This window comes from Pogoniulus pusillus, chromosome 23, assembly GCF_015220805.1.
Source record: "Pogoniulus pusillus isolate bPogPus1 chromosome 23, bPogPus1.pri, whole genome shotgun sequence".
Classification (NCBI taxonomy): Eukaryota; Metazoa; Chordata; class Aves; order Piciformes; family Lybiidae; genus Pogoniulus; species Pogoniulus pusillus.
The window spans coordinates 9,746,944-9,760,382 of record NC_087286.1 but is presented as its reverse complement, the minus strand read 5'-3'; the positions used below and the strand labels follow the sequence as shown (position 1 = coordinate 9,760,382).

At 46.0% G+C, this 13,439-nt stretch overlaps 1 protein-coding gene across 4 annotated transcripts in view; it reads right to left on the bottom strand.

Moving 5' to 3' along the window:
- The window catches only part of NEBL (nebulette), a 274,767-nt gene that overhangs the window by 45,380 nt on the left and 215,948 nt on the right, over positions 1-13,439 (bottom strand). The window contains exons 9-15 of one of the 4 annotated variants that reach the window (XM_064162531.1): positions 11,978-12,082; positions 9,635-9,742; positions 7,936-8,046; positions 5,442-5,552; positions 4,929-5,039; positions 4,285-4,395; positions 3,743-3,853 (exon numbers count right to left, since the gene is read on the bottom strand). The exons of the other annotated variants lie outside the window; for them this stretch is intronic. Coding sequence (XP_064018601.1) covers positions 3,743-3,853; positions 4,285-4,395; positions 4,929-5,039; positions 5,442-5,552; positions 7,936-8,046; positions 9,635-9,742; positions 11,978-12,082 — 768 coding nt within the window. The remainder of the gene's footprint in view (positions 1-3,742; positions 3,854-4,284; positions 4,396-4,928; positions 5,040-5,441; positions 5,553-7,935; positions 8,047-9,634; positions 9,743-11,977; positions 12,083-13,439) is intronic. 4 annotated transcript variants of the gene reach the window in all.

Below are 13,439 nucleotides of genomic sequence, written 5' to 3'. Positions count from 1 at the left end.
CCTCTGAGATCATCAAGTCCAACCATCAACCTAACACCACTATGGCCATTAAATAACATCCCCAAGTGCCATATCCACACATTTCTTGTCACCTCCACCACCTCCCTGGGCAGCCTGTTCCAATCTCTGACCACTCCTGCAGTAAAGAAACTTTTCATCTCCAACCTAACCCTCTCCTGGAACAATTTCAGGCTATTTCCTCTTGTTCTATCACCTGATACTAGGGAGAAGAGACCAACACCCACCTCACTCCAACCTCCTTTCAAGGACCTGTAGAGAGCAAAGAGGTCTCCCCTCAGCCTCCTCTTGACTGAACAACCACAGTTCCTTCAGCTGCTCCTCACCAGACCCTTCACCAGCTATGTTGCCCTTCTCTGGACCTGCTTCAGCCCCTCAATGTCTGAAAGGATAAACTGAAACTTGAATCCAGCTTTATTTTTGTTTCTTTTAAAGAATCTATCCAGCAAAGCATCAAGCCACCAGCTACAGATATTTCTGAAACCAGATCCACTCTAATTTCATCCCCCCCAAACCTTGGCTTTCTGTACACATGATGGGAAACAGATGAAAAATGTTCTGTGCACAGGAATGGGCCTCAGATTGTCTTGGTCCTTTTAAATAATTTAGCTCCTGGGGGCTGATGGGAAAAGGGAGGGGAAATAAAGAAAAACCTTCATTTGAAAATAACTGTGGCTTGGCAAGGTGGTGTAAGTGGTTTAGCAATTGAAAATAAGGGAGTCACACCTAAGAAAGGCTGAGTACTTTTCTTTTTTCCTGAAAGAAATGAGTGATAGAGCTTTTGCCAGGAAAATCATGCAAATGGTTCAAAGGATTTTTGCTCATAAGCTCCCTACCTCATGCTGTGGCACAAGAGAGCCTGTTTAGACTGAAATCCATCTGAAAAGTTGCAAGTTACTCACTGAAGTGATGTTTTTCTGTGTGCTTTTGATCCTCTCCACCTCAGGAGTGTCTAGGACAGCAGAATAGTTACAGAGCATCTTCTCTGCTTCACCTTTGTACATTTTCTGAAAAACTATTTAAAAGTGCCTGTTCCCTGCTTTTTTTTGGAGCTGAGAATGTCCAGAATGTGACAAAAGATGCTTATTGCTGATGAGCCTCAGCATCCTGTGCAAGGGTACAGGATTTATTTCAGGCACAAATCCAGGCTGGCTGCAGAGTGGGTTGAAGCTCTTAAGAAAAAGCCTTGGGGGTGTTCACTGCTGAGCAACTCCTCAGGAGCCAGCAGTGCCCTCATGCAGCCCAGCAGGCAGCTGTGTGCTGTCCTGCAGCCAGAGGAACGTGGGCATCAGGGCAAGAGAGGGGATTCTGCCCCTTGATTGCTCTGCTGAGACCTCACCTCCAATCCTCGCTCCAGTTCTGCTTTTCCCAGCAGGAGGAGGACACAGAGCTGCTGGAGTGAGTCCAGAGGAGGCCACAAAAATGATCCAGAGCCTGCAGCACCTCTGCTATGAGGATGGGCTGAGGGAGCTGGGGGTGCTCAGCCTGGAGAAGGGAAGACTCTGGGAGGACCTCAGAGTTGCCTTCCAGAACCTACAGGAAGGCTGCAGAGGGACTTTTCATAAGATTGTCTAAAGGCAGCACAAGAAGGGGAATGGTTTTAAGCTGAGGGAGAGTAGGTTTAGACTGGATCTTAGGAAGAAGTTCTTCAGTGTGAGGGAGGTGAGACTTTGGAACAGGTCCAGAGTGGTTATGGATGCCCTCTCCCTGAAAGTGTTCAGGGCCAGGCTGAATGAAGCCTTGAGCAGTCAAGTCCAGCTCAGAAGCATCCCTGCTCACGTGTGCTAGTTAAACACAGCCTTTTCCCTACAGCTCAGAAGTGAGGGAAAGTAATGCCCCCCAAAAAATACTCTGGGTTGAGTGAAAGAGATGAGATTAGATAAAAAAGATATTTAACATAGAAGAGAGAACACAAAGCACAAGTACCTTAGCCTATTTGCAGAAGCAGCACAGCAGCAAGCATAAGCCAGTGAACTAAACCTCTAAAAACTCTTTTCAGTGGTCAGCAGCAATAAGCCAAGGAGCAACAGCTACAAACTGGAACATAGAAGGTTTCACCTCAACATGAAGACAAACGTCTTTACAGTGAAGGTGACAGAGCCCTGGAGCAGGCTGCCCAGAGAGGTTGTAGAGTCTCCTTCTCTGGAGACTTTCAAAACCCACCTGCATGCGTTCCTGTGTGAACTACCTTGGGTGATGCTGCCTTGGCAGGAGGGTTGGACTGGATAATCTGTGGAGGTCCCTTACAACATCTAAAGTTCTGTGATTCTGGGATAAATTTCTCCTCCTTAACAAAATGCCAACACCTCAAACCCCAAACCAGTGACCAGAACAGGAAGCCTTTCCTGTCACAATCTGAACTTCAAGTCCCATAACACTTGACTCCAGCCAGCACTTTCATTTTGAAGCTGGCACTGCAGCAGCATGGTATGAGTGACAGCAGCATGGTATGAGTAACAGCAGCAGACTCAACTCTATCCACAACACCATGGCAAGCAGGTTGGAGTAGATGATCTCTGAGGTCCCTTATGACCTAGACCATTCTATGACTCTACAATTCCTTCTTGCATCACATTGTTAGCATTGTCTGTGTGGGACACATGGCACAACCCCAAGCAATGCTACAGGCTTGGGGCAGTGTGGCTGGAGAGCTTCCTGGCAGAGAGGGATCTGGGAGCTGTAATAGACAATCAGCTCAACATGAGCCAACAGTGCACCCAGGCAGCCAAGAAAACCAAAGGCATCCTAGCTGGGATCAGAAATGCAGTGTCCAGCAGCAGCAGAGAGGGGATTGTCCCCTTGGACTCTGCTCTGGTGAGGCCACTCCTAGAGTGTTGTGTTCAGTTTTGGGCACTGCAATACAAGAGAGCTGTGGAGGTGCTGGAGCCAGTGCAGAGGAGGGTAAGGAAGCTGTGAAGGGCCTGGAGAGTAAATCTTGTGAGGAGAGACTGAAGGGTCTGGGACTGGTTAGTGTGAAAGAGTGGAGGCTGAGGGGAGACCTCATGGCTGTGTACAGCTACCTAAAGGGACATTGTGGAGAGGCTGCTGCTGGTCCCTTCGCACAAGTAGTTGGAGACAGAACAAAGGGGAATGGCCTCAGGCTGAGGCTGGATAGGTTTAGATTGGACATTAGAAAGAAGTTTTTCACAGAGAGAGTGGTCAGGGACTGGAATGAGCTGCCCAGGGAAGTGGCCAAGTCCCCAGCCCTTGATGTGTTTAACAATGTTTTGGATGTGGCGCTTAGGGCTATGGTTTAAGGTGAATCTTGCAGAGTAGGGTTCTAGGTTGGACTTGGTGATCCTGAGGGGCTTTGCCAACCTGGGTGTTTCTGTGAAATGTTGTTCACATATATGTATATCTAAAAATAAAAGCACATTCTCCTCTCTATTTTCCCTTCACTGTCAGGATCCATACCCTTCTCAGCCATGAAAAAGGACCTGCAACTAGTGGTGGGACTGCCAGCTCTAGGAGAGTGGTTGGGCTTGATGACCTCGAGGATCTCATCCAAACTCAACAGCTCTGCGGTTCTAGATGTAAACAAAGTCATTTTATATGGCATGACAGATCTAAATACAAGTAAGAATCAGGCAGTAAGGTTTTTTTACTAGATGTAACTCAACCTAATATGGGTATGAAGGCCTCTACAGAGTTAGAGAAGGATTTTGAGTAATGCATGTCAAGAACTCATTGTTATACAGAATTAGAACCTCCAAACTGTGCTTACCTGGCTCGCGATTTCCGAAGCCCTTTTGACCCGTTGTATTTCAGGAGTATAAGGGCCAACCTGCATCCCTTTTCCTATAATTTCAGTCTCCAGATCCTTTTTATATTCTTTCTGCAGGAAAACAAATTCAAAAGTCCATCAAAAGTCCCATAACTGCTTCTACAATTACTCACACAAGCTTTCTTCACAGCTATACTCAGGCTCTAAAATAAACTCTTCAGTTTTACATCAGTTTGTAGAATGGTTTGGATTGGAAGGGAACTTGAAGGTCATCTAGGTCCAAGCCCCCTGCCTTGGGCAGGGATACGTCCTACCAGACCAAGTTGCTCAAGGCCCCATCCAACCTGGCCTTGAACACCTTCAAGTGCCTCCCTGGGCAACCTGTTCCAGTGTCTCGCCACCCTCACTGTAAAGAATCTTTAGGCTTTTTATTGTGCACTGCTGATTCATTTTAGCCCAAGTGTATTTGAGAAGATTTTCTATTTAAACATTTCAGTCTGGTTAATTCCAAAGTAATTGTAAGAGATTTATTCTGTACCCACCTGGCTTACAATTTCTGAAGCTTTTTTGGCTCGTTGTATATCCAGGGTATCCACGCTCACTTCCATTCCCTTTCCTTTAATTTCATTCTCCAAGTCTTTCTTGTATTCTTTCTGGAAAGAACAGCATTGAAAATGCTCACATGTCTGACAGCCAAATCCTTAAATTGGCCCTGCTTTAAGCTGTGTGACTCCACTAAACAGCATTCTTAAAATCATAGAATCGTAGAATCCGCCAGGTTGGAAGAGAGCTCCAAGCTCATCCAGTCCAACCTAGCACCCAGCCCTGGCCAATCAACCAGACCATGGCACTAAGTGCCTCATCCAGACTTTGCTTCAACACCTCCAGGGACAGCGACTCCACCACCTCCCCGGGCAGCTACTGGAAATAACCCAGGCCAGGACCAAATTCATGAGGATGAAATTCAGCCTGGAAAAGATGATATAATGGTCAAAGCTGCGGGAAATCTTAACTTCCCCTGGATGCTGATCATGCAACTTTTGAACTCCATGCAGCTCAACAGGTGAGAGAGATCTGGTGAAAGGAAGTATTGCCACTGCCTGGATGGGGCAGCAGCTGGAACTCTCAGTGACAACATTCACTGCACTCTGGCAGATGCCAAGCGTGCCCCCGGCGCGGTACTGACCGTGCTGGCAATTTCAGAAGCTTTCTTGGCTCGTCTTATCTCAGGAGTATCTGGACCAACCTGCATGCCTTTCCCTTTAATCTCTGTTTCCAGGTCTTTCCTGTATTGTTTCTGTGAAGATAAAGCTCCATAAAGTACACTCACAACAGGGGCGAAAGCGGACAAAAAGGGGGAGGGGGATGACAAAAAGGGGGGAGGGGATCAAAGAGGGGGGAGGGGACCAAAGAGGGGGGAGGGGACCAAAGAGGGGGGGCAGGTTAAAAACTGTTTTTTGAGTCAGTTTTATGGGGCTGCAGAACATGTGGGTATGACATACAGAGCTTACATTTTCCAACAGACCTCTTGGAGATCTGTAACTTTGTGGTTCTTAAAGGCACCACCCAGCCTCGAATGGCCACCATGACAGAATAGGGGTGGGAGGGGAGGGAGGGGAAAAAAGGACTATTTTTGGTCAAACATGACATAAAGAGGCAACTTTGTGTGACATCAACAACCTTGGCTAGCAAAACATACCTCATTTAGTATCTGAGCTGCGTTTTTCACTCGAATCAAGTCAGGTGTGTCTTCAAACACTGTCATGCCTTTTCCTTTCACCCCTTCTTCCAAGTCTTTTCTGTACTCTTTCTAAGGATTTAAAATAGGAGGGAAAAGAAAAAAAAAAAGAGAGAGAGATTTCTCCACTTAATATCATAAGCAACATCTTGAAAAGAAGTGACACTTAGTAAATGTCTGAAAGGGTCTCTTGGAAACTTCTGGGAAATGTGGATTAGCTAAAGTGCAGGTTCCAAAGTTAAAATAAACATTAAATCAAGAGGCACTAAAAGGAAAAAGATAAAATACTTTCATGTAGCTGTGTGTTTTGCTGTTGTGCTCTTAAACAGCCCTCCCCTGTGCAGAAGCACTTTGGACAAGGCCTCAGCTATGTTTTAACTGCTGTAGCATTGACTTTTAGAGAGCAATCACAGAATTACAGAACATCAGTTTGGAAGGAACCTCCAGAGATCATCCAGTCCAACCACACTGCCAGAGCAGCATCACCTAGACCAGATCACACAGGAACAAGTCCAGGCAGTTTTGAATATCTCCAGAGAGGAAGACTCCACTGTAACCCTGAGCAGCCTTTCCAGGGTTCTGTCTCCCTCACAGGGAAAAAAATCCTCCTCATGTTTCCATGGAACTTCCTATGCCTCAGCTTCCACCATTGCCCCTTGGCCTGTCATTGGGCATCACCCAGCAGAGCCTGGCTCCAGCCTCCTGGCACTCACCTTTACATCTTTATCAACATTGATGAGGTCATCTCTCAGTCTCCTCCTCTCCAGGCTAAAGAGCCCCAGCTCCCTCAGGCTCTCCTCTTAAGAGAAATGTTTCATTCCCTTCATCATCTTTGTGGCTCTGTGCTGGACTCTCTAGCAGTTCTCTGAGGTCCTTCTTAAACTAAGGGGTCTGGAACTGGACACAGTATTCCAGATGTGGCCTCACCAGGGCAGAGTAGAGGGGCAAGAGAAGCTCTCTGGACCCACTAACCACATCCCTTCTAATCCACCTCAGGATGGCACTGGCCCTCCTGGCCACCAGAGCATATTGCTGGCTCATGGTCAACTTCCCATCAACTAGGACCCCCAGGGCCTTTTCCCCTTCGCTGTTCTCCAGCAGGTCAGTCCCCAACCTATACTGATCTCTGGGGTTGTTCTTTCCCAGGTGCAGAAAATACAGCACAGGAAGTTCCACCTCAACATGAGGAAGAACTTCTTGACTGTAAGGCTCACAGAGTCCTGGCACAGGCTGCCCAGAGAGGTTGTAGAGTCTCCTTCTCTGGAGCCTTTCCAGACCTGTCTGGATGTGTTCCTTTGTGACCTGCGCTAGATTCTATGGTCCTGCTCTGGCAGGGGAGGTTGGTCTGGCAGATCTCCAGAGGTCCCTTCCAACTCCTGTGAGCAAGATTGAAGGATTTTTAATTCTATCATTTTCAATTCCTTCATCTGGGCCACAGAGCAAATCCATCAATTCTTAATACAGTAAATATAAACAAGGCTACTGTTGCCTCCCAAATTGAAATGAAAGCTATCTAGCAGCTGTGATATTTCTAACTATGGATTTTTCTGCTACATTTACTTCTAATTTTGGTCAAATACTAAGTAATATGAGCAAGAAACAACCAATACTCAAACCCTAACATAAAAACCAGGTTTGAATACCAATATAAAAAGGCTTCAGATTGGAGGATTCTCAGCTATTATGGGGGAGAAGAAAAGAGTAGAATTTCTAATGCAACATGGAACTGAAGAACATTGGACAAATCTTTAACAAGAGGCATCCAGAAACCCCATCCTGGAAAAAATGTGCTTACAGCAGAGTATGTAATATCACAGCTACATGATGGAATTTTGGTCTCCTTCATTTTCATGTATGATAGACACATGTTTCATCTTCAATTAACTTAGTTCAAAGGGACTACAGACAACTTGAGACATCCACGTAACCACAATGGACCTGAAATCATTACTCAAAAGGCTAAACTGCCATCTGGAGACTAACAGAAATCCTCTTTCCCACCTCTGGAAGGAGGATTCATTTCTAGCTGGAAAGAAAACTCCAGGTCCTCTCCAAAACCCTATCAAACAGATGTGTTTTTCTTTTTGCAGCATGCCTGGAAGGTTACCAAATTTGGGTTATTTGAGCACAGGGGAGGAACAAATTCCAAAAGTGAGGCCCCCAGAGGGGTTGGCCTGGCAATGTTCTGCCAGCTCCATTTTTTGATGGAGTAACCTGATTAGTTCAGGTGTGCTGAGCATTTCCTCATGTTCACAAGGAAGCTTCAGAAAGTTTTGATTGCCACTCCAGGACCATTCAGAGCAGAAATGCCATGTGGCAATTATCCCTCAGGAAGTGCCTTTTGTATTTCACTACCAAGTGAAGTTGTTCAGCACTCAGGAGCTTGCAGTGCTGCTGCTTCTTGCTCATTTACAATTTAAAAACAAAGAAAAGCAAACCAAACAAATAAAAATACCTCTTTGAGGAGGTTGGTGACTTCTTTTAGGTGCAAGAACCCTGGGGTCTTGTCTAAGTCCATTGAGGGTCTTCCTTTGATCCCCTCTTCAAAATCTCTGCGATACATTTTCTGTTGAAGCAAAACCCAACAGTCAGTGGTTGCCTGCAGTGCATTTCCAAGCATATTTCAGCAAGAAACCTGTAAACAGGCCCAGAAATGAGCCACAGCACATTGATAAGCAACTTCATGACTCATTTCATTATCCCAATTACATATACAAGGCTTTGTGGCTTCACTCGTTCCCATCTCAAAGCTCTCCTCCATTAAAGATGGAATCAAAGGCAAAGGGTGAAACTGTCATTAATCTCTGATCTGCAGCATCCTCATAGCTCAACTGAGGAGGTGTGGTCTGGGTGATGAAGTAGTGAGGTGGATTGGGAACTGGTTAAAGCAAAGAAGTCAGAGAGTTGTGGTCAATGGCACAGAGTCTAGCTGGAGGCCTCTAACCAGTGGAGTTCCTCAGGGGCTGGTACTGGGACCATTATAATTCAATGTATTCATTAATAACCTGGAGGAGGGCACAGAGTGCACTGTCAGCAAGTTTGCTGATGACACCAAGCTGGGTGGAGTGGCTTGCCACACTGGAGAGTTGTGCTGCCATTCAGAGAGACTTAGATAGGCTGAGAGTTGGGCAGGGAGAAACTGAATGAAGTACAACAGGGGCAAGTGTAGAGTCGTGCACAACCCCAGGGATCAGTATAAGTCAGGCACTGACCTGCTGGAGAGCAGTGAAGGGGAGGAGGATTTGGGAGTCCCGGTGGATGGAAGGATGGCCATGAGCCAGCAATATGCTCTGGTGGCCAGGAAGGCCAATGCCATCCTGAGGTGGATTAGAAGGGCTGTGGTCAGTAGGTCGAGGGAGGTTCTCCTGCTCCTCTACATTGCCCTAGTGAGGCCTCATCTGCAGTATTGTGCCTAGTTCTAGGCCCCTCAGTTCAAGAAGGACCTCAGGGAACTGCTTGAGAGCCCAGTGCAGAGCCGTGGAATGGAACATCTCTCTTAAGAGGAGAGCCTGAGGTAGCTGGGGCTGTGCTGCTTGGAGAGGAGGAGATTAAGGGGTGTCCTCATTCATGTTTATACATATGTAAGGGGTGAGTGCCAGGAGTCTGGAGCCAGGCTCTTCTCAGTGATGCTCAATGACAGGCCAAGGGGCAATGGGGCATAGGAGGTTCCATGTGAACCTGAGGAAGAATTTTTTTCCCTGTGAGGGTGACAGAGCACTGGAACAGGCTGCTCAGGGGGGTTGTGGAGTCTCCCTCTCAGGAGATATTCAAGAACTGTCTGGATGTGTTCCAGTGAAATCTGCTCTGAGTGATTCTGCTCTGGCAGGGGTCTGGACCACAAGAGCTTTCAAGGTCCTTTCCAGCCCCTGGTATTCTATGATTCCATGATCCATCTGACCTCCCGAGCACCTTCTCCATTAAATGATGGAATCTTTGTCCACTGTTAGCACCAGTGGCCTGCTGAGACAAAAATCTGAGGGAAGAACTGAGGTGGAGAACAGAAAAGAGAACTACTCAGTACTAAATCCACCGTATCCTCTGCTGATAAAACCTTGACAACCTGCTTCATCCATTTCTTTAACCTGAGGACGAGATGTCTGACAGCTTCTCTGCTGATCTACATCTTGCTGGTTCAAGCACACAGTCTTACTGACCTCGCTTTGCATCTTTTGAGCCTCCTTTGAGACCTGATACATTGGTGTCTCCACAAACTCCAGCATTGATCTGCCTTTAGATTTTTCATAATTCTCCTTGTACTTGACCTAAGGAAATGGAAATGAAAATGAAGGCTGTTAACAACTGGCAGAACATGAGGTGCAATTCCTGGCCCCAGAGACAGGGGCCAAAGTCCTTAGAGGTTTTGACTTGGAAGACTCCTCAAATTGAAGAAACAGGGTAAATATACAGGGAAATGTTTTCTGCAGTAATCGACTCCTGTGCTTCAAGATGTCAGACCTAAAAACAGTGAACTTTGAAGACTGTAAAATATTGTGATGGGGGGGGGAGAGAAAGAGTACAGTAAAAAAAAAATCTTTTGTATTTTCTTAGAGAAAATGCTTGTCCTGTTCATGAAACCAAATGTTTGTGTTTGCTATACGTTAAACATTATTATTTACACAGGAGGTGCAAAGGAACAAGTATGATGGTCTGGGTTTGCCTCCTAGTGGGAGTAACTGTAAATGTCACACAATAAAATCAGTTGCAGAAACAAAGAAAACTTCTCTCCATCTACAGATCCTGACTTCACACTTTTCACAGAATCACAGAATGTTAGAGGTTGGAAGGGACCTCCAGAGATCATCCAGACCAACTCCCCTGCCAAGGCAGGATCACCCAGGGTAGTTCACACAGGAATGCATCTAGAAGGGTTTGGAAATTCTCCAGAGAAGGAGACTCCACAACACCTTTGGGCAGCCTGCTCCAGGGCTCCAGCACCCTCCCTGTAAAGAAGCTTCTCCTCATGCTGAGGTGAAACCTTCTGTGCTCCAGTTTGTATCTGTCGTTCCTTGTCTAATTACTGTGCACCAATGAAAAGAAATTGTCCCCAGCCACTTGACACCCACCCCTCAGGTATTGATAGACATTAGTCAGATCTCCTCAGCCTTCTCTTCTCCATACTATACAGCCCCAGGGCTCTCAGTCTCTCTTCATAGGGGAGATGTTCAAGTCCCCCACTCATCCTCATGGCTCTCCACTGGACTCTCTCGAGCAGAGTCTTTTACTCCATTTCTCATGGATCAGAACAACATTTTTAAACAAATGCAATCTATAAAACCCAATTAGGTAAATCATAAAACCTTTTGCTACACCAAACTACAGTATTTTACACACTTCACCAGTACAGGTTAGGGGTTGATCAGCTGGAGAGAGGCTCCACAGAGAAGGACCGTGGAACCGTGGTTGATAATAGTTTACCCAGGGGACAGCAACGTGCCCTGCAGCAAAGAAGACCAACTGTATACTGGGATGCACTGAGAGAAGTGTGGTCAGCAGGTCAAGAGAGCTTCTCCTCCTCTACTCAGCTCTAGTTAGACCACATTTGGAGTATTGTGTATGGTTATGGGCTCCTCAGTTCAAGAAGGACAGGGAACTACTGCAGAAAGTCCAACAAGGAGCTATGAGAATGATGAAGGGACTCGAGAGTCTTTCTTACAAGGAAAGGCTGAGAGACCTGAGACTGTTTAGTCTGGAGAAGAAAAGGCTGAGAGAGAACCTTATCAGTGTCTACAAATATCTGAAGGATTGCTATCAGGAGGATGGAGCCAGCCTCTCATCAGTGACATCCAGTGACAGGATGTGGGACAATGGATGGGAACTCAGTCACAGAAAATTCCACCTCAACTGTGAGGGCTCTGGAGCCCTGCAGCAGGTTGTGGAGTCTCCTCCTCTAGAGACTATCAAGACCCACTTGGATGCATTCCTGTGTGACCTGCCCTAGGTGACTCTGCTTGGCAAGGGGGTTGGACTCAATGATCTCTCAGGGTCCCTTCCAACCCCCAGTATTCTGTGATTTACTCACCTTGTTCCATAATGTGAAACACATCCAAGTTCCTTTTTCTTTTACCCTGTAGTTCAGAGTCTCAAAGCCTCTACAGTAGGAACAGATTTCATACATGCAAACCTCCTGCTCATACATCAAAGTTTTATCTTCTTGCCTTCGGTGTTCATGCTGCAGAGAATTACGTGTACACTGCAAAAGGGGAATGTGCCACATTGGGAACTCTCTTCCTCATCCAAATAATGAAAATAGGATGAGTTAGACCAGTCAAACTCAGCCTATTTGTGTCCAAACATGCCCTCTCCTAAATCCTGACATCCCTCTCCTAAATGCTCCTTATTCTTCACCACATCACCACAGCTGCTCTGGTTACAGCACTACAGTGCTGTAAAAGAGACCAAGAAGCAAGCACCACAGATCTCTCTTTTCTACAGTGACTATACACACAACATTCCTCACTACCTCTGTATTTCAAACCAGTCTTACAAGGGCTACTTACATCACTCTGTGTTTTGCTGATATTTAAAGCATGGTTTAAATACAGCAGATTTGGTAGATCTGAAGCTGGATCATGTAGGCTTTCCAGATCTTTCCTGTAGTTCACCTGCAAAAAGAATTTAGATTATGTAAAAGAAAGATAAGCAAAACAATTCACAGCTTCCTGCTCTTTCAAACACTTCCAGGGAGAGGGATTCAATCACCTCACTGAAGAACCTGCTCTGGAAGGGAGATTGAACTGGATGATCTTGTGAGGTTCCTTCCAACCCCTGATATTCTGTGACTCTCTGACTACTATTACAGTGTAGACTTCCAGAGACCGCAAATGCTTGCCTGAAGAATCTCTACCAGCCACTAGATGGGAGTCATTTACTACTATATGGAGGAGAGCAACAGTCCCTAAAGGATTCGTTCTATTGAGAAAGTGTTTGGGAACTACTGAAAGTTTTCCTCAAAAAGGACACTTAAAATCAAACTTTGTAGGACTTTACAGACTAGGAAAGAATTATTCTGCGGGTTTGCTTTCTACCTCCCCCAACCCCAAAAACTTCAACCAGGAGTTCCTCAGTACTTTGAGTTTACTCATTTTAAACATTTGGGGTTTAGTTTGTTTTCCTTTTACTCTTGATAAAGGAATGACACAGTTCAAATAATAATAGAAAAAAATAGAAGCAATGTCGTTTATAAAACAGTTAAAGAGAAGTGTTCATGAATATTGTGGTCAATATACATTGCTTTCAGCAAAGACAAGCAATATAGAAGCACAGAATCATTAAGGCTGGAAAAGACCTGAAAGATCAGAGGGCTGCAGCAGCTCTGCTATGAGGACAGGCCACGAGAGTGGGGGTCTGCAGCCTGGAGAAGAGAAGGCTTTGAGGAGACCTTGGAGTGGTCTTCCAGTATCTGAAGGAAGCTACAGCAGGGCTGGGGAGGGACTATTTACAAGGTCTTGTGATGACAGGACAAGAAGCAATGGGTTTAAACTGCAAGTGGGAAGATTTAAACTAGATGTTAGGAAGGACTTCTTTCCAGTGAGGGTGGTGAAACACTGGCACAGGTTGCCCGGGGGGGTTGTGGCTATTCCTTCCCTGGAGCTGTTCAAGGCCAAGTTGGATGAGGCCTTGAGCGACCTGTTCTAGTGGGAGGTGTCCCTGCCTATGGCAGGGGGTTGGAACTGTATGAGCTTTGAGGTCCCTTCCAACCTAAACCATTCTATGATTCTATGATCATCAATTCCAAGCATCAACCCAGCTACCTGAACCACTCACCTATATCCTGAAGCACTTCCTCTACAGCTTCTCAAATACCTCCAGGGAGGGGGACTCCACTGCCTCCCTGGGCAGCCTGTTCCAACCCCTCACCACTATTGAAGGAAAGAATTTTGTCCTAATCTCCAATCTAAACCTCCCCTGGCTCAACTTAAGCTCATTTCCTCTCATCCTATCACTGGTTACTTGGGAGAC